This window comes from Hippocampus comes, unplaced genomic scaffold, assembly GCF_001891065.2.
Source record: "Hippocampus comes isolate QL1 unplaced genomic scaffold, H_comes_QL1_v1.1 scaffold187, whole genome shotgun sequence".
Lineage (NCBI taxonomy): Eukaryota > Metazoa > Chordata > Actinopteri > Syngnathiformes > Syngnathidae > Hippocampus > Hippocampus comes.
In genome coordinates this window covers 331048-354773 of record NW_017828852.1, presented here as the reverse complement: position 1 = coordinate 354773, position 23726 = coordinate 331048, and the positions used below count along the sequence as shown (strand labels likewise).

General features: G+C 41.3%; 1 protein-coding gene across 2 annotated transcripts in view; it reads right to left on the bottom strand.

Annotated features, from left to right (window-relative positions):
- The window catches only part of LOC109508608 (potassium voltage-gated channel subfamily C member 1-like), a 58849-nt gene that overhangs the window by 12387 nt on the left and 22736 nt on the right, over positions 1 to 23726 (bottom strand). For both annotated transcript variants that reach the window (XM_019858645.1, XM_019858644.1), the window contains exons 2-3: positions 5129 to 5260; positions 3092 to 3953 (exon numbers count right to left, since the gene is read on the bottom strand). In XM_019858645.1, the coding sequence (XP_019714204.1) occupies positions 3092 to 3953; positions 5129 to 5260 (994 nt within the window). The remainder of the gene's footprint in view (positions 1 to 3091; positions 3954 to 5128; positions 5261 to 23726) is intronic.

Sequence of the window (23726 nt, the reverse complement as noted above, 5' to 3'; positions counted from 1 at the left end):
GCCGTCTTCGGACAGTAGGTGGGGGACACCCTGAACTGGTTGCCAGTCAATAGCAGGGCACACAGAGATGAACAACCACCCGCGCTCACACTCACACCTTGGGACAATTTGGAGTGTTCAATCAGTCTGCCATGCATGTTTTTTGGAATGTGGGAGGAAACCGGAGTACCCGGAGAAAACCCACGCAGAGACAACATATTAGCTTTTTATCGCTGCAAATGGCATACATATGTGAAGTATCTGACTCATCAGATATTAAGTTACTTTCACATTTGTTTTAGAGTCATTATTATCAGTTTAGAGTTCTTTTTATCTATGTTGTGAAATATTGTCTTCCGTCTCTATAAATAGGTGAAGGAAAACTCTTGCAATTCGGCTCTCTCTCTCTCTCTCTCTCTCTCTCTCTCTCTCTCTCTCTCTCTCTCTCTAAGCATTTTGGTGAATGGAAGCTGAGAGTAAAGCCCAGCGCAGCTCACAACTCATCACCTCTGCTGGCAGTCATATCATCAATAAACACGAGTGAGCCAGTTAGCCATAAATACCTACTGTATGAAATGAGACAGTAAAGTTCCAGGACTGGTGTCATGAAAAATACATTTCAGACCCATACTAAAAACTACATGTTTTCCCCTGAGAGGGAATCCCCCTGGAGCCCAAAGCACTTTCCCAGCCATTTCTGTTGCGCCTCCAGGAGGGATTCTAGCGTTGTCACTACCATCTTGATGTCATCCACATTTTCGAAATCTTGATGACTGTCTTGAGCTTGGGAAAAAACAGAACAAAAAAAAAAAACAAACAAAACACAGCGCCGTGCCAGGTTGGGTGAATGGGCAGGTTGCTCCAGTGCAATGTTCTACTTGGCCAGGAACTGTCAGATGCTTTGGGCATCATGAGCATGCATCGCAGCCACAAGTATCTCTCCTCCCACACTGAACAAAAGTGATACCGCTGGATCTCTTTGTAGATGTGCTGGTTGATCAGCTGGTCCACACTGAAGCTCATACGTGTAGTTTATAATTTGGGTTTCAATATATCTTTTGTGACACGAGTTCTGGAACATTTTTTGACACACTTCATGGACATAAACACCTCCTCTGCCATGTTTGACAACTGGTGTGGTATGCTTTGTTGCCTCTGCATCAATCGTGCTGATACAAATGTCCTTTGTCTAAAAAACAGATTGTTGGACATGCACATTAGAAAAAAAAAACTGGATTCTGACAGAGTCTAACAAGGCTTTCCTGTTTATGAATGTGACCAGTGGTTTGCACTTTGTTTGTTGTTGTTTGTAAATACACATTGATACATTTACAGTACCTTCGCAGGGGTATTTCTGACTTTTGTTTGATGATGCAATGATAATTTTACAGTGTACCCCCAGCCAGTCCCAGGGACTCGCTGATCAGAAAAGTATGAGTCCCATTATGCATTTAGAGAGTCCCAAATTTCAAATTCTGAAATGGTCTACTTATTCAATTGCACATGATAATAACACAAACAACAACATATACATACAACTATAAACAAATGATGCAAAAATTTTAATAATTCAGTAGTAGACCTGAGGATTTCGGAAATTCACGGTAACTGTTTTTCGGTTCCGTCGGATTACCCAATGGGAAACCACGGTAACTAATTTTGGGTTCCGTAAACGTTCATCATGGGAACCCATTTTTCTATTTTTACTGATATTCATAATCAAGAATTGTGAAACTCAAAAGTATAATGTTTCAATGGTAAATGTTGGAAAACTATGCATTAACAATGAACATTACATCAGCAGCTGTGTACTCCAGGTTTATTAAAAAAAAAAATAAATGGATCAAAATATGGTGTACTCATATGGCATCATAATACAGCATACCACAAAATCTGAGTATTTTTTCCAATCTCACACTGCAAAAATTAATTTCCTGGTAATCATTAATACAGGTAAGTATTGATGTAGCTTGACATCCTCTTCCCAAGACGATGCATGTGTAATCTACTATCAATTTGACAAAAGAATCTAACACACGCCATCATTAGTTCTACCAACAGTTAACATTAGCATTACTACACCTTGTGACGAATGTTTTATTCCTAAAGTTACCATGCTACAACCAGTAAATTACAGAATAACTAAGACTGTTTCAGAATATTTTTCATAGCGATTAGCCTATACTGTAGATCTAATGACCAACTATCCGCGGAATCGTGCCTCCCATCGTATCTCGCTCTCGTGTTCTGTGCATACATCACAGGTGAGTTTAGTGAGACGCCCTTTGGACGATTCATACGAAAAATCAGACTGGCATTCCCATTTCTTAAATGTCGAAATTAGTAGACCTTTGTGAGTTTTTTTCACCGCCATCTCAAACTGTCATCCACGCGATTCCTCATTTTGCGGACTAAAATAGCAACCCACATGCGCACATGATGCTATCTGTTCTGTCCCCCCCAACACTGAAAACAAAACAAAACAAAAGTAACTTAGAAGAAACACACTCACACACCACACCACACCACACCACAAACACACATACAGGCACAGTGAAATCGCGTTGAGCACACAGGAGAGATTTGATCGCGTACAGTCAACTCGTGTGCGGTGACTTTTATGGTTAAACGATTTTTCGGTACCGTCAAAATGACGCCACAGAAATGACACGCTACCGGTAACGGTCGTTACTGTGAAATCCTCAAGCCTGCCGTAGTTTTTTTTTTTGTTTTTTTTTTTTTGGACTGAGAAATTTCCTTGTGTCCCAAAAACGCACATTATTTGGAATTGTGCGTCCCGCGGGAAAATTATGCGTCTAGGACGCGGGACGCAGAGGTAACGAGATGGCTGTTGATGTGCGTGTTTTTTTGTTTTTTTTAATTTACTAAGGAAAATTTATTTATTATTATAGTGGTGTTGCAATACTGACACGTTTCAAATCTATTCGCTATGAAAGTGAATAATTGTGTTGGTGATGGTTAAAATTCAGATTGTTTAGCCTTGGCAGAGGTCAGCGCTGTAAATTGTAATGGGCTATGTGGATGATATATGAACAGCTCTCACAGTCACTGTAAAAAATACAAGAGACTTACTTTCCTGTCGATCACATACCTGCCCTGTTGATTTCAATGATCTCCTCTTGTGCCAATGGACAATCTCCGGCACCCATCATGCTGCCAGATCCCACCATGCCAGGCCCCAGAACATTGCCCATCAGCCTGTGCGGCGAGGCGGTTGCCATGGCGAGGGCATCCGGTTTGCAGTAGTTGGGACTGCCTGGCTGTGGTGCACGGGGTATATGCTTGTTCCTCTTCTTGGGGAGTTTTTGCTTAGCCATGGCCAGGGAGTAGTACATACCAAAGTTGTTGACAATGACTGGGACAGGCATAGCGATGGTCAACACACCGGCCAAGGCACAGAGGGCGCCCACCAACATCCCTGACCATGTCTTGGGAAACATGTCTCCATAGCCCAGTGTTGTCATGGTCACCACTGCCCACCAAAACCCAATGGGAATGTTCTTAAAGTCCGTGTGGGCACCAGCGGTTGGATCATCTGGGTCAGCACCTACGCGTTCAGCATAGTAAATCATGGTTGCAAAGATGAGGACCCCAAGCGCCAGGAAAATGATGAGCAGCAGGAACTCGTTGGTGCTTGCCCTCAGAGTGTGGCCCAGGACCCGCAAACCGACAAAGTGGCGAGTGAGCTTGAATATGCGCAGGATTCGGACAAAGCGAACCACACGCAGGAAGCTGAGCACGTCTTTGGCTGTTTTGGAGGAAAGGCCACTAAGTGCCACCTCCAGGTAAAAGGGCACGATAGCCACAATGTCTATGATGTTCAGGGCACTGCGGAAAAACTCTGTTTTGTCAGGGCAGAAGATAACACGCAGTAGCACCTCAATTGTGAACCAAATGACGCAGACACCCTCAACATACGTCAGCCATCCATCTGTGACCACTTCAAACACTGTCTGTAGAGTGGAAGCAACACAAATAAGACTGAATAAAGCAAAGCTTTCACATTTTACTGCACTACAGCAATAGGCATGTGAAACTAACACAAAATGACAGTGAAAACATTCAATACACATTTTTAAAAATTCAATTAATATTTGCAATTTGCAAAAGCTTCACGTTCTTTTTCAGTGATTAAAATGATGTTAAAGTGAAATCTGCCAAACGCGTAATTTGAGTAACCTGACTTTGTCTTCATACATAAAGTAGGGGTGCCCAAACTTTTTTATTTGAGGGCCGCATACAGAAGAATAGAAGGGTGCAAGGGCCACTTTTACATTCTTCAACATTTTGAAACATGCTAAAGTCAGTGAAGAAAGCAATTATAAATGGTTTGTAGTGTCTAGTTAATTTCATCATCTTTCTGTTAAAGGTTTTAAGGCAAATCATAAATCGGCCATAGAGCACAATGTGGAAGAAACTAGTATTGCCTCTAAAATGGAGTTATCTTTATTCGCTACAGTGTTTTGAAGATAAACGGTGTTATTCTTTGAATCGTAAATGGTTTATTGGTATCTTCGAACATAGAGAAAAGTTCTACGATATATAAACAAATGTATTACTCATAATGGCGCTTATATTTCTGACACATTCCCTACTCACTTTGCCCACCTTCACCTTTTTTCACTAATCTTGCAATGTCAAATGTCATTTTTAGATGTTTTTTTTTGGAGAGGCGGGGGGTTCATGTCACCGGCCATTGAAAAATGGATGGTGGGCCAAAAATGACCCCTGGGCCGTACTTTGGAAAGCCCTGGTTTTAATAAGTCAATTTTAAGTAAGCTTTTATTAAGTGTTACTTATGTCAGTGTGATGTTATTTTACTGACCATTGTTGGTTTTTACATCTTTAACCCTTTCAGGGACAGCAGTTACTGCAGTGGACAGCTCATCATATTGTCAAGGTTACAGGGTGCATGAAAGGCTTAAAGAAAGGGTACTAAAAATTTTGTCTTCACTGACTTGTGGTTGTGAATGTGTGTTGTGTATTCCTCTAAAATGATTGTGTAAAAAGTTTAAACCAATCTCAATTGACAATCGTTTTTAGTATTTTGGTCATTAATGCAAGATTTACCCCATGAATTTACAATGGGGCACATTCACACTAATCAACTCATTCAAACATCAAGTACCTCCTCGTGCGTCACATTGCTGACAGTGACGTTCTCAGTCAGGTTGTATATGGTGTAGAAGGTTTCGTGGGTCTCCAGGCAGAACGTAGAGATGGAGAGGAGGATGAAGAAGAGGGAACCAAATGCCACATACTGCAGAGGCGGGGGAGGAAGAGGGGGCGGGGGGTTAATATGTTTCCAATTCCAAACCGTTTTCATCCTTACCATCTTACAGCAAACGACTACAGCCACCTGTCATATCTGTGAATGCTCTTTTATTTGGCTCATTCACTGAACACTGCATTCAGGTGCTCAATAGTGTGTTCATTGCGCAAGAGTAGGTCTGTGTTTCTGAGCCATTGCACCATGTGGAAGCTGTTATGCAAGAAAGCCGCCGTTAGGGGGTATCTGTAACACCGTGGATAGTAGAGCAATGATGTGAGTGCAAATGACCTCAATGCTGCAAACCCAGTGAGCGCAGCACCCTCGGCCAGAGAGAAATGATGGATACAAGTCGGAAAAGATGATATAGAGTGTGATGTGAGGATGAGGAAAATCGAGTAAATACCATACCAATAATGAGATGATTCGAAATTCTGTCAGGTATGTGAGTTTCCTAAATGTTGGAAGAATATTAAACATATAAGTGTATATCTATCGTTGATCCAACATCAAGCACTCTGTACAGAATGTAAACACACAACTGAAGTGTTTTTGCAAGCCATCCGTGTTTATTTTTTTCTCTAATTAAGCTCGTGTGTGAGTCCAGTCCTTATTTGCTGCAGCATCCCCCTGCCCCCAACCATTCATTACCTTATTTTGCTCTCTCTCTCTCTTTCTTTCTCTCTCATGCTCTTCCTCTCTCCTGACAACCCTTTTTATTTACTGCAGTAGCATGTTTCCTCCCTTATGTGTGTATGTGAGTGATGTCCCCCCCACCAACCCCTAACAGCTGAGATAAATTTCTCCATGGATCTGGTCTTACAAAAATAGAACATCGTAACCCCCAAACAGTCATCATACAGTATTTGTCTGTACTACATAGAAATAGAATCTTCTAACCAATTCATCACCCGGTACTTGTTTGTTGTCATCCCTGTCCAACCACATGGTCAGTACAGTTGCGTACTGTACACATCAAGTGGCACCGATAACTGTAATACGGTGCCTCAATATGCTCACATAACAAAGCAGTGTTGCTGTTATTATTAAGCAGTTAACAGAACTTTAAAATCACGGTGACGCATAGGTCACTCTTAAAATTGAAAGGGTGGCAATTCATAGAGACACGACATTTTCATAATTTAAAATTAATAGAAATAATTAGCCATCCATCCATCCATTTTCTGATCCGCTTATCCTCCCAAGGGTCGCGGGGCGTGCTGGAGCCTATCCCAGCTACCTTTGGGCAGTAGGCGGGGTAAACCCTGAACTGGTTACCAGCCAATCGCAACACTCACAGTCACACCTAGAGACAATCTGGAGTGTTGCATTAACCTGCCACGTATGTTTTGGGAATGTGGGAGGAAACCGGAGTACCCGGAGAAAACCCACTAAAGGCACGGGGAGAACTGAACCCTGCACCTCTGCACTGTGACGCCGACGCGCTAAGCAGTCAACCACCGGGCCACCCACAAAAGATTATTAAATAACAAAAAAACAAATGGATGATTAATACTCGCTTGCAGTCAATGGAGGCTATGAATTGGTGGCGAGAACCATTCACCATTACATTTTCATCTGCTTATCCGAAGGGATCCAGGAGGATCCCAAGGTGTTGCCATGCTAGCTTGGCCTCCTCCCAGTGGAATGTGTCCAGGACATTTCACCAGGGATGCGTCCAGGAGGCATCTTAATTAGAAGCCCGAGCCACCTCATCTGACTCCTCTCCTGGGGAAGAGCAGCGGCTTGACTCTGAGCTCTCCCGCATAAGCGAGTTTGTCAACCTATCTCTAAGGGAGAACTCAAAAACCTGAGGAGGAAAATCATTTCCATCGCTTGTATCCGTCACAGCTTGTGACCATCGGTGAGGGTAGAAACATCGATGAACCAGTAAATTGAGAGCTTCGCCTTTCGGCAAAGCTTCTGGACCACGATCAACCGGTGCAGCGTCTGCAGTGATGCAGCGTCTGCATCACTGCAGACGCTGCACCGATTCGCCTGTCAGTCTCCCGCTCTATTTTTCTCCTCATTCATGAACAAGACCCCAAGATACTTGAACTTCTCCACATAGGGCAGGCGCTATTCCTTGACATGGAGAGGGTACTTCACCCTTTTTTTAACGCCATAACCAGGTGGCTGGCATAGTCTACCGAAACATCTGTCTGGAGTATGGACTGGAAACCCCGAGGTCAAAATGGGAAACACCTCCAAAGGTAGTGGAGAATGACTGAGCGAAGATCCTGTGGGACTTCCAGATACAGACTGACAAGATGGTAATGGCGAACCAACCGGATATCGTGATCATAGATAAAAGGCAGAGGAAAGGCGTTGTAGTGGATGTAGCGATCCCAAGTGATGGAAACACCCGAAAGAAGGAACACAAGAAACTGGAGAAACACCAAGGGCTCAGAGAGGAGCTGGAGAGAGCCTGGAAGGTAAAGGTGACAGTCGTGCCTGTGGTAGTCGGAGCACTCGAGGCAGTGACCCCCAAACTAGATGAGTGATTGCAACAGATCCCGGGAACATCGGACATCTCAGTCCAGAAATGTGCAGTGCTGGGAACAGCAAGGATACTGTGCTGAACCCTCAAGCTTCCTGGCCTCTGGTGGAGGACCCGAGCTGAATGGGGGACGGACACCAACCGCGGGGTGAGACGAGGAATATTTTTTTATCTCTCTCTCTCTCTCTCTCTCTCTCTCTCTTTATATATAGATAGATAGATAGATAGATAGATAGATAGATAGATAATTTATTATAGTCAATTTTTTAAACAGTTTAATTTTTTTTTGTGCATGCAAATACTTATGTTTTTCTACTTTCTCTCTTTCATAATTTTTGCTACTGTAAATTGCAAATTTCTCCATTGTGAGACAAATAGAGGTTTTTATTCTTCTTCTTCTCCTATTCTTAAATCTGTTTGTAGGGTTGCAATTCTGTTTTCTTGCTAATCAAGCTTTGGCATACAGTTTATTTTCAGCTGATGAACCATTTTGTTGTCATAGTGTACACTGTACGTGTGTGCACAAATAGCATATGTGTGTACAAGTTGTGGTGTGTGAGTATGTGTCAGGTCAACGAGGAAGACAGACAGATGAAGTCTTCGTCTAATCCAAAGAGAGCACATTGGGTCCCACATCTTATTAACCATGGTCTAATTTAACACCCCTATCTAGAGCTGTCCTGGTTACACAAACTTTTTCTATCTCACGCGCACACACAAACACACACTGATGAGCTGGACTGAAGAATATTAAAAGGGAGCCACACAACATATCCCAGGTTTTCCATTGAATCTCTTTCCACATGGGATGTTTTACATCAATAAAATTACAGTCAACATTTTTTTAACCTTTTCAGGGACAGCGGTAACTACAGTGGGCAGCTTATCATGTTATCAGGTCACAGGGAGCATGAAAGGGTTAATGTGATGTTGTGCAGATATTGATGGGACTGTAAAGTCATTTTAAGCATGTCTGCCTTACAAAAGGGTTTTGGGACTGAATCTCGGCTCAGGCTCAGTTTGCATATTCTCCCCGTTTTCTCCAGGAACTCTGACATCCTTCCACATACCACATTCATGCACGCAAAATTAACTGAACATTGTAATGAAAGTATGAATGCTTATTGTCTATGTGCATGCCTTGCACTGCACTGATTACAAGTATGGGCAAGTGCCTACACAGTATGAAGACTTTATTGGCATCTTCACAAAGGGTCGAATTCAGAAACATGTTTGGAGGAATTCTGTATTTTTAAAATGTTTTTCTTTTAAAAAAAAAAAATTAAAAAAAAATCAAGCAGAATTTACAAAGTTCTGTAGATATTACAGTATTTTAGACCTTACCCTAGTAAGGTTAGTTGATGTGCTCTGTAGTTGAGTATTTGGTTTATTTGATAGGGATAGATCCAAAAACATCGATAAACTGCACAGCAGTCTGATGTGTGCATCAATACGCTTACAGCAAAAGCTAATTTGCAGCGCCCGGCCCTGGAGAGGATTTTATAACCTAACAAAATACTGCTTAATGTTAAAAGACAATGACAGCGATATTTACATAATGACGTAAAAAAAAAAAAAAAAAAAAAAAAAAAAGAGGTACATGTAGCCTTAAACATGAGTACACTGCTACATCTGGCACGTTCACAATTTTGGGCGCTTTTTAAACAAGTCCAATCTCGTGAAGGATTTAAAGAGATTTTCGGTCTCTTTATAACCGCATTGGCTAAACCCTGGTGTGACGAAAAAAGACGTGGACAAGACAGCTATTGTTTGTAGAAAAATATATATATTTGGACAGAAAAGGGAAAAGAAGAGAAACATACAGATTGCGAAAGAGAGCGTGTCCGCCCGACCTCGAGCGTCGTGTCGTCTCAACTAACTAGCTTAGTATCATTTTAATGGTCCGGCCCACTTGACATCTACCCAGGCCGTATGTGAAATGTGTTTGACACCCCTGTCCTAGACCAAAGCTCTTTGATGTGTAACATCCGTTGCGTCAGCACTGATTGGTTGAAGCCAAAAGACGTGCGTGCGTACACGTCCGTGCTGATGCAGGTACAGCGGAGAGCAGCGGACTATCGACTGCTGAGTCGCGCTTCAATCGAGTGGCGTCGCTACAGATTGTAGTTTGGAAGGCAACAAGTACGGTGCGATTTTAAAAAGTGCCGTGGAGAGTGTGGACTTTGATGCTTACTCAAGGAAGTTCTACAGACTCCTAATCTTAATCCTGTTACCGTATTTTCCACACTAACAGGCGCACCGAAAAGCCTTCCATTTTCTTAAAAGCTCACAGCGCGCCTTCAAATCCGATGCGCCTTGTATATGGTTATTACGGTAATATGTCACCCTTAAAATCCGATGTGCCTTGTGTATGGTTATTACGGTAATATGTCGTTCCCAAAATGGCTCTTTGCTGGAGATGTGCTTACAACGCAGAGTTCAAATTTAAGGCAATCGGGTTACGCAGCTGAACACGGAAATAGAGCAGCGGCAAGAGAGTTCAATGTTAATGAGTCAATGTTATAACTTACTGTTGGTTAAGTGGACTGTGTCGCTGCTTTACTAAATAAGTTTTACTGACATTTGATCGTTCTGTAGCAACGCCACTCAACAGCTAAGCTGTCTTAGATGACTCAACAGCTAAACTGTCTTAGCTGTTGTCGTTTGTTCAAAGCTTCTTTGATCTGTGACGTGGGTTGCGTCGGCGTTGATTGGTTGAACCACGTGCGTACGTGCTCGCGCTCTCGTGCACACAGCAGAGAGCAGCGGACAATGGACTGCTGAGGCGTGCTTGACTCGAGTGGAGTTGCTACAGTTCTGTTGGCATTTCCTTTAGCGTAGCTCCATCTAGTGGATGCATTTTAGATTGCGTCTTATAGTGCCCTGCGTCCAATATATGAAAAAGATTACAAAATAGGCCATTTATTGAAGGTGCGCCTCATAATCCAGTGCGTCTTTTAGTGTGGAAAATACGGTACTCTACTTCCAGTTATTAAACCTACATGACATACCACAACAGAGAACGTGATTTTTGCTTCCCTAAATGCCTCACTGGTCCTTCTCAACATCATTCCATTCCCTTGCTCCTGTCATTCACTCAGCATGACCTATATCTTTGCTCTACCTCCTTCCCTCAACAACTGTCTACTGCCGGGGTGTCAAACTCATTTTTGTCACGGGTCACTTTGGATTTAAAGTCTTCCCTCGGAGGGCAGTTACGACAGTGAAACCGAATAAATGTTGAATCAACACATCGTACACACACACAAAAAAAAAAGATGGATGATTCATTTTGAACTCATTCAACTATTTCTTTGTTGTTTCTTCAATTGTGTGAGTGTGAACGGTAACGAAATAATTACAACATCTCAACGTTATTTATTTCACATGACAATTCGACATTTCAGGATGAAGGAAGTTGACACACATGCTTTGCTTTTGCGGGCCACATACAATGACATGGCGGTCTGGATCTGGGCCTCGGGCCTTGAGTTTGACACCTGTGGTCGACTATATCATTCCTGAGCTTTCTCGCGTATCTTCCTCATCTTCTACTTTCGCCTGTTTATATTTCCTCATTACTTGCTGATCCTTTTTCTTTCACACCAATAGGAATGCTCCAGTGGTAGATTTTCAGGGCCACCATTGCAAGGCCTTCACTGCTGGCGTAAACCCTTCAAGCACTGACCTCCATCACGATGACCTCTATTATAAAGCTCTGATTATAAAATGACACAAGCGGCTTGTGCCATTGGTGTACATCTGATGTTTGTAACAACCCAATCTGCTTCAAAATTGCAAAAGAATTGAATGAGCTATAATATGTCATGATCCTGTTCTTGTGTGTGTCCAGTAGGTGGCAGCGGAGGGCTTGTCCTCCAGCGTGCACACCTGCTGCCAATTTGCTCATCATGAATCAGCCATGTATTTAAGGACTGCCAAGATCCTATGTCTCTTGTCAGATTATTAACCTTGTTGCTGCGCTTGCTCAAGAGTTGTCGCTTTTTACCTCTAGTTCTTTGGTAGTAAGTATTTGTGCTATTTTCTTTTCAATCATGCTCTTGTTTTTGGTCTTGTGCAATTGGACTCTCGTCATTTCGTTTGAATCCTCGGATTACTATTTCCTTGCCTTTTTCAAACGCTTTTTGTTAATGTATTGTGTTTCCTGGTTTTTGTTGATCAGTGATTTCTGCTTGTATTTTGTCGGTGTGCTTTCGTTATTCAATACATATTTTTGCTACAGTTTTGTTTTGTGTCAACATTTGTGGGATCCGATTGCCATTCATTTCGTTCCAGAACTTGGAGCAAACACACCAGAGACGGCTATACGAGTCCATATGATAATCCTATTGATGAATTGAGGGTTAATTTCAGCAACAGGTGGAAGTTATTTCTGGAATGTCATAGCTATTTATTTCAATGTGTGTTAAAATCCCGATTGTGCAAGTTTTTGTAGTCAAACTTATAGACAAAAAAATAAAAAGATCTTAAAGATGTGATGTGCTCGAGAAAAAGTAAAGAATTTCTTTTTAAATCAGCATCAAAAATACCTTTATGGGGGCACATGAAGCCATCTCTAATTAAAATTTGTCCAGCATAATCTGAAAGCCCCAGAACATACCTAAGCCCCTCCATGCTTTTCAGTCTTCCTGTCTTTGCATTTCAGTTTTGATGTCACTGATGTAACTGGACAAAAAGCTCCAGCTTTGTCAAATCTCTCCAGAGGACACTCTCCAAACGTTGTGGCTTGTCAATATATATTTCTGTTGTATTTGGTCTTAGTCACACTTCACAGCTCCTTCAACAGGAAAACGACCCAAAACACAAAGCTATAAACACCCATGACTGGCTAAGAACTAAACAATGCCTCGTTTCGGTGAGTTCTGTCTGAAAAAGTCAGGCAAATAAATGATGACTGAAGCGTTACGGCTGGGATGTAACAATTAACCAGGAAGGCAGTGTGAAACTAGCTTTTGTTGTGATCTTTTTAGACAATTCGAACCAATCGAGTGGCCGAAAGTCAATTATGGTGCGGTGACATTACATTTCAGCTCTTCCCACTACTAAAAAGAGCAAATCATTTACCGGAAGTTATTGGAAGAACGTGACAGGAAAACCTCCAACATCATGCAGTAAGAAGATCCTAATTACCTAAGTGCATTTATGTGTAGGAGAATGTGCAAGTCAGCAAGAGAGAGAGAAACTGTCAGTAAAGGGATGAGAGAAGGATGGAACGGACAAGTGGTTCCCAAATAAAATGGCAGATTAGTAGGAAAACGGGGACGTGTGGTCAAGGTAGGCAGGGGAACCAATGCCTCCCTTGCATGTTGAAGTTGAAAAATACGAACCATCCATCCATTTTCAACACTGCGTGTCCTGAACAGGATTGCGGGAGTTTGCTGGAGCCTATCCCAGCTGTTTTTGGGTGGAAGGCGGATCTCACCCTGAAGTGGTCGCCACTCAGTCGAAAGGCACATATCGAGGCGAACAACCATTCACACCCCCATACACACCGTCACTGAGTGGGACCCGATCCCACACTGCCTGCCCACATGTCAGGAGAGTATACCACTACACCATCAGCGATCCCACTAATTTATTTATTTTTAACATAGGCTCGTATTCCTATACAGTTTCCAATACACATCCAACAAAACTAATTACAGACTCCAAACAAATACAGGATGATTTATATGGTAGCCTGCATCCACAAGATTGCACCACCACTGCACACGCCAGATAATTGTATTATGCGTAGAATATTAGGAAAATGATGAGACCTAACATCACTGTCACCGCTCGTTGGTTAGCATTTGGGGCATCGCTGCATGGCAGGAGATACAAAGAAATGTTAAGCTTCTCCATCTTAAATTCCCGGGCTGAACAAAACTAATTACAGACTCCAAACAAATACAGGATGGTTTATATGGTAGCCTGCATCCATAAGATTGCACCACCACTGCACCACTACTTTTTGGGCCCCGTATGTCCCTGTGCAAGAGAATCTGTGGAAAAGTAAATCTGCTAGGTGAAAAGACGTAAGCTATTTTAGTTAAAAAAAAAAAAAAAAAAAAAAACGAATGAATTTGACCTTTTCTTAAACATATTGTTGAACTGTGTGGAATAGATTGAAGCATAATTAACAGCTTTGAAAACAATGAAATGTTTCACTTAAGAACAAAACTGAAATATAATCTACATTTTTTTTGGTTCAGATATATTTATATCCAACTCGAGAAGAGTCAGTGCCTCACTGCCTCACCGCATGTCACTGAGGAAAATTACCGTAGTAATAATAAGACATGATTGGGAAGAATTTAAATCAAAAACTTTTACTCGGGCCAATGTATGACTATGCCACATTCTCTTTGAAAATGTGTTATACCACAAATATGTTATGTGTTAAGCGTTAGCTTGTTAATCAATCAAATCTATGAGCCCTTGAAAAACAAGGAAGGGATTCTTGCTCAGTCCGATTCTGGCAATTTCCCTGCTCCAAGTGAATTACTTGCGGCTCGACGGAAAGCCGAGTCAATTTTCAGTTTCCTGAAGGTGAGCTCCATAGCGCAAACTATGGGCATCGAGGACTTGGAAGCGTTCCGTGGCTGGCTTCAAAAGTTCGTTGCACAACATCAGCTGAGGAATTGCTGTCTTGTGTGGTGATTGAGGCGAGGTCAAGTGAGAGACAGTGAGTGAGTGGAAAGGAAAGCTACCAGGTCTGTTGCTCGTCTCATTTTGTAGCAAACAGTCATAATGTTTCTCTATTGTTGTAAACATATTGTTTGCTCCAGTTTTTGTGTTATAAACAGTTTTTGGACAATATATTTTTGCAATTTGTTGCTTGTGTTGTCACACATGTATGTTGTTAACATACTTGGACATTCATACAGGCCATATACCATAGTTATTTCCCACATAAGGACATTCTGTTATAAGAAAATATGATAACTTACGAGAAAATACTTACTGGATTGCTCTACTTCTACTGATTAGATCACAACCCATCTGCATCAATACACTGGCTAAAATGGGTGATCAGCAACACTGTTCTCATTTAAAAAGTATGTCAATACTTTAATGCTTTTGTTCTGTTGATGTTTGATATGGACTGTCAACAAATGCAGTTTTTTATATGTACCGTATCTTGTGCCATCTGTCAAATTTTAAAAGTCATTGTGGTGACCGAGCACAAAACTTTGCCCACCCCTGAGTTAGAGGAAGAAATGAAAGAGGCCAAATCAGAGAAGCCTAAAAGGACAGAAACTGTCCACATACTGTACACTGAAAAAAAAAATTTACTTGAGGAAAAAAAAACCAGTAAATTTTTTTCCACTCAGAAATTCAAAGTAAATTTTTACAGCGAGAGTTTATCAGTAAAATGTACTGGCATAGTATTAGTTTAGTTTAAAAAAAAGTTTTAAAGAGTCACTCAAAATTGGTAAGAACCTTCAGAAACTTTACCACCTCAGCCCTGTTGCTCCGACTGTGAGTTAGTACATCGCTGGTGTCAAGCAAAATACTCGTGCCTCCAAAAGGAGAACAAATTTTGGGGTTCTAAAATCATCTGGCTCCAGATACATTTTTTTTTAAAGTTGATGGATAGTCTCCTTTAACCCTTTCAGGGACAGCGGTTACTATAGTGGACAGCTTATCATGTTATCAGGTTACAGGGTGCATGAAAGGATTAAAAAAAGTGTATATGGATCCAGATTGTTTTATTTCATGCAACCACTTGAGATAATAAAGTGGAGTAAATTCAACGCACCATTTTTTTCAGTATACCAATTGATTGAGGGCAGTGAACGATTTTGTCTTTATTGTCATTAAAAGCCATGACGTCACGCCATGAGGGCACAACACTGCATTGCAGCAGCTTTTCCGCTGTTGTTTGTCCAAATTCAAGTTGTTAAGTTGATTTTTTATGATCCACGTAGGTGGTTTTAATCAATAACTGTCAGAAGATACAAGTGCATTAATTATGGGGAAACAACATGTGTCTGAACAATCCTGCCATGCGTAGACCCCCAACTTCCAACTTCCAACTTCCAACTGTGCAAGCCAGGTGTAACCATACGTTAGCATGGCGATGGGCCTGCTACATGTTTATAGGTTAGCACTCAGTCCTCTATTTTGGCCCTCCAAATAAATACCTGCAACATCCTTTTTGGGAATAGCGGCTTGAGCAGTTGCAAGCCAAGGAGGTACTGTGCAACGGAAAAGGTGTTTTAGTGATTCGTTGAAGCAGTCAGTGGGAAAGTGTGTGATGTTGCTCATTGACTCCCCCCTCCCAATAACTCGAAAGTGCATGACGGAATTGGGGCCCTTCAGTCACTGTCCTCATATATTAATTGAGAACTTGTTTCTGTTTGCGCTTGGACGATGAGCATGGGCTCAAGACATTACAAAATTGACCTTGAGAAACGATGATATACTGTCGCTATTTTTAATTTAAAAGGCAAAACACCCATTAGAAAAACTATTATCACTACATGCTCTCCAATTCAGACACACACGCTCATAATCCATCATGTGACAGCAGTTCAACGGCAGAACACTTTTTTTTTTTAATGATGTCACCTTCCCTTTTGTAGCAGTGATGCAGCACCTGGGACATCCTTTCTAAGACTGCAGAACGAACATACACGCACGTGCACCCACACAATTGTACACACACACATGCACACGCACACGCACACACACACACACACACACACACACACACACACACACACGCATTACCAACAGACAAATATGGACAATTTCCCCGCTCGAGTAAAGGTGACTTTACAATAAATAGTCTGGCTGAGCAGATGTTAATGCACCCACACAAACGCACACGCACACACACCCACACACACACACACACACACACACACACACACACACACACACACACATGCATTACCAACAGACAAATATGGACAATTTCCCCGCTCGAGTAAAGGTGACTTTACAATAAATAGTCTGGCTGAGCAGATGTAATGGTGTTTAAGTCTGTGTACTCACAGTCCAACAATAAAAAAGGAAATATAGTGGTACCTCTACTTACAAACGTCTCTCCATACGAAATTTTCAAGTTATGAAACATCTCAACGGGAAAATATTGCCTCTTGTTTCAAAAGAAATTTCAAGAAACGAAAGGTAAAGATACAGTATGGCCTGTTTACTGAACGCAACATACTCATAGCTGCTCTGCGATTGGCTATTACCTAGCATCATCCTGGCATTCTATTGGCTAAGAGGGACTTCTACGTATGTGTCTATGTGTGTAGGTAGGTTGGTAGGTAGGTAGGTCGGTAGGTAGTTCGATAGATAGATAGATAGATAGATATGTGTCTATGCTGCGTCCTCGTCATTCGCCGATCGGGGCATGAGGTGTTCCGATAATTTTACGTAAATGTGAATCACACAGAAAAAGTGTTCACCAGTCGGGCGATTGCTCACTATGCTGATGTTTGCCTTGGACATTTTCGAAGGATTGTTAAAGGCCGACAAAAGCAAACATCCTTGGATCCATTCTTTACAAAATGGAGGGCAAAAAGCACAAAAACATGGACTAAAGAGTGCAAAAAATGACGAGGACACAGTTAAAAGTTAAATGATTTTTATCCTTTACTCTAATTCTTTGTTTTTTATATTATGCACAACTCTCATTTATTGTGCAATAATCTAATTGTAACATGTATTTGTTACATATTTTGATGCATGTTTATGCTTTAGGAAACATTTAAGTCTGAATTTTGGGGGGGGCTTGGAACGAATTAGGGCATTTACCTGGAAAACTCGTCTCTACTTACAACATTTTCTCGTTAAGAAATTTCTTCCAGAACCAATTAATTTCATGAGTAGAAGTACCACTGTACTGAATATCACCTAGGAGAAGTTTGGATAATGGATGGATGGCTGGATATCACCTTTTATTTGTCCTTCCAAATTTATTTTACTTTGTATGCCTCTTGCCCCTCCAAAGTCTTTTTTATCCAGTCATGATCGACTAACCAACCAACTTTAACCGCAGTCAAACTCAACTGTACATAAAACCGAACAAAGCTGTACGTAAGCAAAAACCATACACTGCACTGAATCAGCAAGGTGACCGACTGCCGGTGCAAGGAAAGGAGATCAATGGATGAAAAATAAAAGAGCATCGATAACTTTTTTATTATACATCTATAGATTACATCACAATTCATCTTCATGAGCTGCAGTATTTCAAGCTGCTGGGTGCGCAAAAAAAAATAAATAAAAAAGATGTCGGTCATCAATTCCCAGGGCGATTTTGCTTCAACACCAGCATAAACTTCAAAAGAAAAAGTACTCCAATGCATGACCAGCCACCTAATGCATATCTAAGATACCATAACTGGAAGAGTTACATGTCCTGTCCCAACAGAACTCGGCAAACAGTGAAAAGAAATGTACAGTAATTCCTTTTTTTTTTTTTTTTTTTTTTTGCAAGGTATCATTTGCGGCCAACTACTAGAAAAAAATCATGTCTGTGTGCTTGCAAGATGTGAATCAGTATAATTCAGGCTCAAGACAGAAAAAAAATGCCAAAGCAAAGAGAATAATAAGAAGAGCAGGAGACAAATTTCCCGTCCTTCCACCTTGCACCACTGCAGTAATATAATAAGAAGAGCAGGAGACAAATTTCCCGTCCTTGCACCACTGCAGTAACACAGGCTACAGATTGCTGCATTGCTCTTGACGGTGAAGAGGTAGCTGTAATACACTAAGTATAGGCAGCGGCCTGCCAAATATTGCCTCTGGCATGCGTATTGGGCCAGAAGTACAGTACCTGCTGCCAGAGTGCAAATACTGCACATACTGAAAATGGTGAGTGAATATTTGGTTTATTTAATTAAACTGTTGAATTGATTTGTCCCAAGAGACACCATTCCAACAATTTTTAATCCTATGTCATCTGATTTTTGCACTCTAGGATTCCGTGGATGGATGCATTCAGTGTAGGGGCAAGCATGGTTTCCGGATGTGGGCGTCGGGTAGGGAGGATGATTGCTTGATGATCATTGTTACAACTGTGTTTCGGTTGTGGCAGGGCCGAGGACCTAAAAGCAGTGAGGCAACGCAGGATTGCAGGAAGTACTCCAAAACAAAATCTTTCTTCCCTAAAAATCGAACAAAAATGCAAACTAGGAACATAGAATCAAATTAACCCTTTCAGGGACAGTGGCTACTACAGTGGACAGCCTAAAATGTTATCGGGTTACACGTTATCATTATTGGTGCATGAAAGGGTTGACACAAGTTCAAAAACCAAGACACAAAGTAGAACACCAAAAGTGGGACTGGACTCACTGACAGGAACGTGACAGGAGTACTAACAGAAGCAATAATCTAACAAAGACCGAAAGGAAGCAGGGTACTAAATACAAGCAAACTGATGAGATGAACAGCTGGAGAAGACACATGGCTAAGGGAGCTGACTGGTAGACACAAGGGACCGGGATGATGAGAACAGGTGGACAAAAAAAAAAAAAAAAAAAAAAAAAAAAAAAACAAGGAGATAAGACATGAGAAGGCACAGGGAGAAGAAAACTAAAATACACTCAAAACCACCTCAACAAAAACTCACTTTGTACAAATTGACTGTTACACTTCTGTAGATGCATAAGAAGCGGGTGTGTGTACAGCACGGTGCAAATATTTTACACCAACAACCTCAACTGAACCTAAAAACACACACCAAAGGCTAATGAAGGAATACAGAAAAATGATGGCTGCCTTCACTTATTATTTTGTAGACTTATTGAGGCAATCGCTGTAATCCATTCTCCATGAGATTTGTACCGATTGTATTGTACCCCAAGTATTTTGGCAGCTGTCTCACGTTTGAAGGATGCCCTCTCAAGACTAGTAGTTGTGCAACAGGATTTAAACGAGGGTTATTCAGAAAAATCTGATGTTTCGTTTTCCGACATTATTGGAAGTTCTAAGACACAGGTGTCAAACTGGTGGTCCGGGGGCCAGATCTGTCCCGCCACATGATTTAATGTGGCCCGTAAAAGCAAATCATGAATGTCAACCTTATTTGCAAATAATAATAATAATAATAATAATAATAATACCAGCATTATTACATTGTCTCAACCTCTAAAAAGCATTTCTTGTTACCGGGTCCCCTTTGAAAACATAATAAATAATTGCTGAACACTTTTCATTAGCTTCTGATTTTGAATGTAGTTATCCATCAATTTGTTGTATTTTTGAAATAATATGTGGTGAACATACATTTATATGCTTTCCCTATGAGGGAAACCGTAATTACAATGTGGACCATGATGAAAAAAAGAGTTTGAAACTCCTGTTTAAAGATGTCAGATTGGGGCATTATTGCACTGACCTAAGGCAGCATACAGTATTTCCTCTCGAATGCCTTGATCTTGAGAGTGGATTACGCCATGCATATTTCAAGACACTCACTGTTTTGAAAGAAGCCAAGAAAAATGAGTTGGGCTTGAACACAAGCTCGGATTTTTGAAGTGGTGCATCAGATCCAGCTGTCAATATTAGTAAATCAAAAGTGACACGTCTCCAATGTTGACATCATAACATATCCATTCAAGGATTGAAGACAAGCACATGGAAAAGCAGTTGCTGAACAAATGAAGCCTCCTTCTCTCAGCTACACTGACTGACAGCTTGGCCAACCTACCCTTATTGATAAACTATTTCGGATGAGGTCCTCCGGGTGGTGAGGGCACTCATTTGAGAGCTACATATTGATCTCCTACATTTCAATATGGAAGTTTGTGTGTCTCAGAATATCTGTTAGCAGGGCTTGCTCACCTGAGGCAAAAAAGGAAAATGATAAGGGTGCCGTGGCCTCCAGGGCACATCACAAAATTGGGAGAAAAAATATCCTTAAAATTAACCTTTGCCCATGTTAGAACGCCAACATTGTTTACATGCTTTGTGGGATTTATGTTGAAGTTTGAAATGTCCTGCTTTAATGAAGGTCATTGAACCCAAAGGCAAATTAAGAAACGCTTATTTTTGCTTCTCTCACAATGCTGTTGTCATTACAGCTCGTGCAGTCAGCCTTTGCCTTTCCAAATTGCCTGCCGTCCCTCACAATTGTTGTTGTGTTTGTATTCAGTGCTTATTCTATAGCCTATAGTATTTCATTATTTATGTGTGATGTCATGCGCTTGCACATTGTTCATTATTTAATATGCTAGCTCAGTGTTTCGCAATCTTTATTGAGCCAAGGCAACCATTTTACACTAGAAAAATCTCACAGCACACCGTAAGCAAAACTGCCCCAAAACGTATGAAGACTGAAATATTTATGAGCTTAACTCAATTTACTGAGAAATGTTCTTGCCGATGGTGAAATATGGGCATGTTTAATTGAACATAAAGCAGATGTACTAAAAGGAAGCATGGCTTATTCAGATGTAAAAAAATGCATTTTGTTTTGGTGAATTTTGTTTCTCGAATTACTGAATGTCGTGATTTATGTAACTTGGCTTCACAATTATGTACACATCAGACGCATACTGTTGATGTCTTGCTAATTCTTTTACTGTGCGGTTGCAGACCGCAGTAAATAAGCCGATCGAAACGGAAGAAACTTCACAACATCCACCCTGACTAACTGTTGAACCCCTCGGAGACATACAGTGAGTTTGTTGTCTGAGAGGCACTCATTACTCCATATAGGGATCCTGGTGTAAAACATGCACAGATAACTGTGTTTTCAGTGGAAAAATTTAACTCACGTTGTCAGTAACGGTAGCAACGTAAGATGGCTGCCCTCTGGCTTCAGCCACAAGGGACCTATGTAGGTCGCCTGCACTTTTTGTCACTTCCTCTTTCTATTTTTTACCTCTCACCTTCTCGGGTGTGTCGGATAGCGTTCGACTTGTTCATTTGAACGCATTACACACTTCTCGGCTGCTCTTAAAAGGTGCACTCTTGCTTGCTGCTGGTTAAACTAGTTTCATAAAGAACTATTTTTCTTTCAGATGCCAAAGAAAATTATGCACCAGGGCCGGGAGAAATGTCAAAACACAGCAAGCAAAGCGGCTGAGTCACATCTACCGTGCAGACCTCCATGGCCAATCTATAGTTTGGGCTGGTGTATGCAGTATTTACTTCATGAACGGTAAATCTGTTTACATTTAGAATGGATTTATGAGATTGTTTTATGTAGACAACAAGAAAAAAATGTCATTGAATAAGCCGCGTATGGTTTTAATTCATTAGCAAGCTAGCTAGCTAAACTGCAGAACCAGCTGAGTGTCCATGACAAGTTTTCCTTTGGGGATAAAGTATATGAAAGGAAATTAAATAGTACAAACTAGCTAGCAAATGAGTCCAACGTTAGATTAAGGCTAATATATTCGGGCAAACTCTGATCGCTGTTCTTTGTAGAAGCGACTAATAGCAAATTGTTTGCTGCTGAAGTGGGATGGTATAAAGCCCCAGTTAAATAAGCAGTTCGACCCGTTCATTCATCTGTTTTTCAGTAACACCGTTAAAGTCACAGGAGCGAGAGGTGCATTACCAGCACAACGACCGAGCCAAATGTCACAGTTTAGTTGACAACACCCGAAAAAGTTAAAAAATGTGAGGCTTCATCGCTACAATAAGTTCAATAAAGCAGGGGCCCCCAACCTTTTTTGCCCCACGGACCGGTTTATGTCAGACAATATTTTCAGGGACCGGCATTTAAGGTGTGGCGGAAATAATACAACAAAATAATGTGGTATGAGCTGCATGAAAATGGTGGCGTTTTCGAAATATAGTAATAAACACAAGGAGCGTCTAATCTGGCCGCAACACTCCGATTGCTATGGCAATGTTTAATGTCTTCAAAATACGATACAACGCAAATTCAAAGTGCATGAAAATGACGACTCACCACAGCACCGAGCTTGATTTTCTGCAACCAGACGGTCCCATCTCGGGGTAATAGGAGACAATGACACCTTAAGTGTGTGGTTTATGTCCAGTCTACTTCGTAATTTTGTTTTCGTCGCCGTTGCTGCAGAAACCCCCCGCCTCACACAGGTAGGATGTCGGAAATAGCAACAGTGCTATTGTGGCGATCTCAGAGTATTCAGCCATAACTTTAATCCAGTTGTCTCGAACGTACTTTTAAGGCCGCCGACACAGACGGATGTAACGGAGAATCCGGTAGTTTTTCAAAATAAAACATCTTTCGTATTCCGAAATAAATAAAATGGAATTAAGGCAAGTTCTTTCTGTGCGGCCCGGTACCAAATGCCGGCGGACCGGTACCGGTCCGCGGACCGGCCGTTGGGGACCCCTGCAATAAAGCACAGATAAAGTGCTAATGACAACTTCATTTATTGTAGAATAAATAAATAAAACAAACGCTCGCTGCACTGTGCGGTTACTGTATGTGCAATGGAGCAAACCATTCCTGGAAGCTGTACAATACTAACCCTTCCATGCACCCTGTAACCTGATAACATGATAAGGTGTCCGCTGTAGTAGCCGGTGTCCCTGAATGGGTTAACAACACTCGACAGTTTACTCACTCATGCAACGACTTCTTCGGATAAGATTTTGAAGTTTACACATCCATCTGTTCATAAAATAGCTGTAATCCTTCAATGATTTTTGTTTTAATCTCTCATCTGGCGGTGTGACACAGACAGAGCAACACCAGGTACGAAACAATGTTGGGATCGTTGCTGAAAAATCAGCATTGGACAGCGTGTTGATTCTTCCACACAAAGTAACTTTCTGTCGCAGTTTTACATGAGCTGGGAAGTCGTCAAAATACTTCAACACTTTGAAAATGCCACAATAAAGCAAGTTGATTCATGAAGTCCACAGCTGTGTGTGCACACGCGTGTGTGTGTGTGTGTGTGTGTGTGTGTGTGTGTGTGTATGTGTGTGTGTATATGTGTGTATATATATACAGTATATATAGACTTTTTTCTATTTATATATATATGT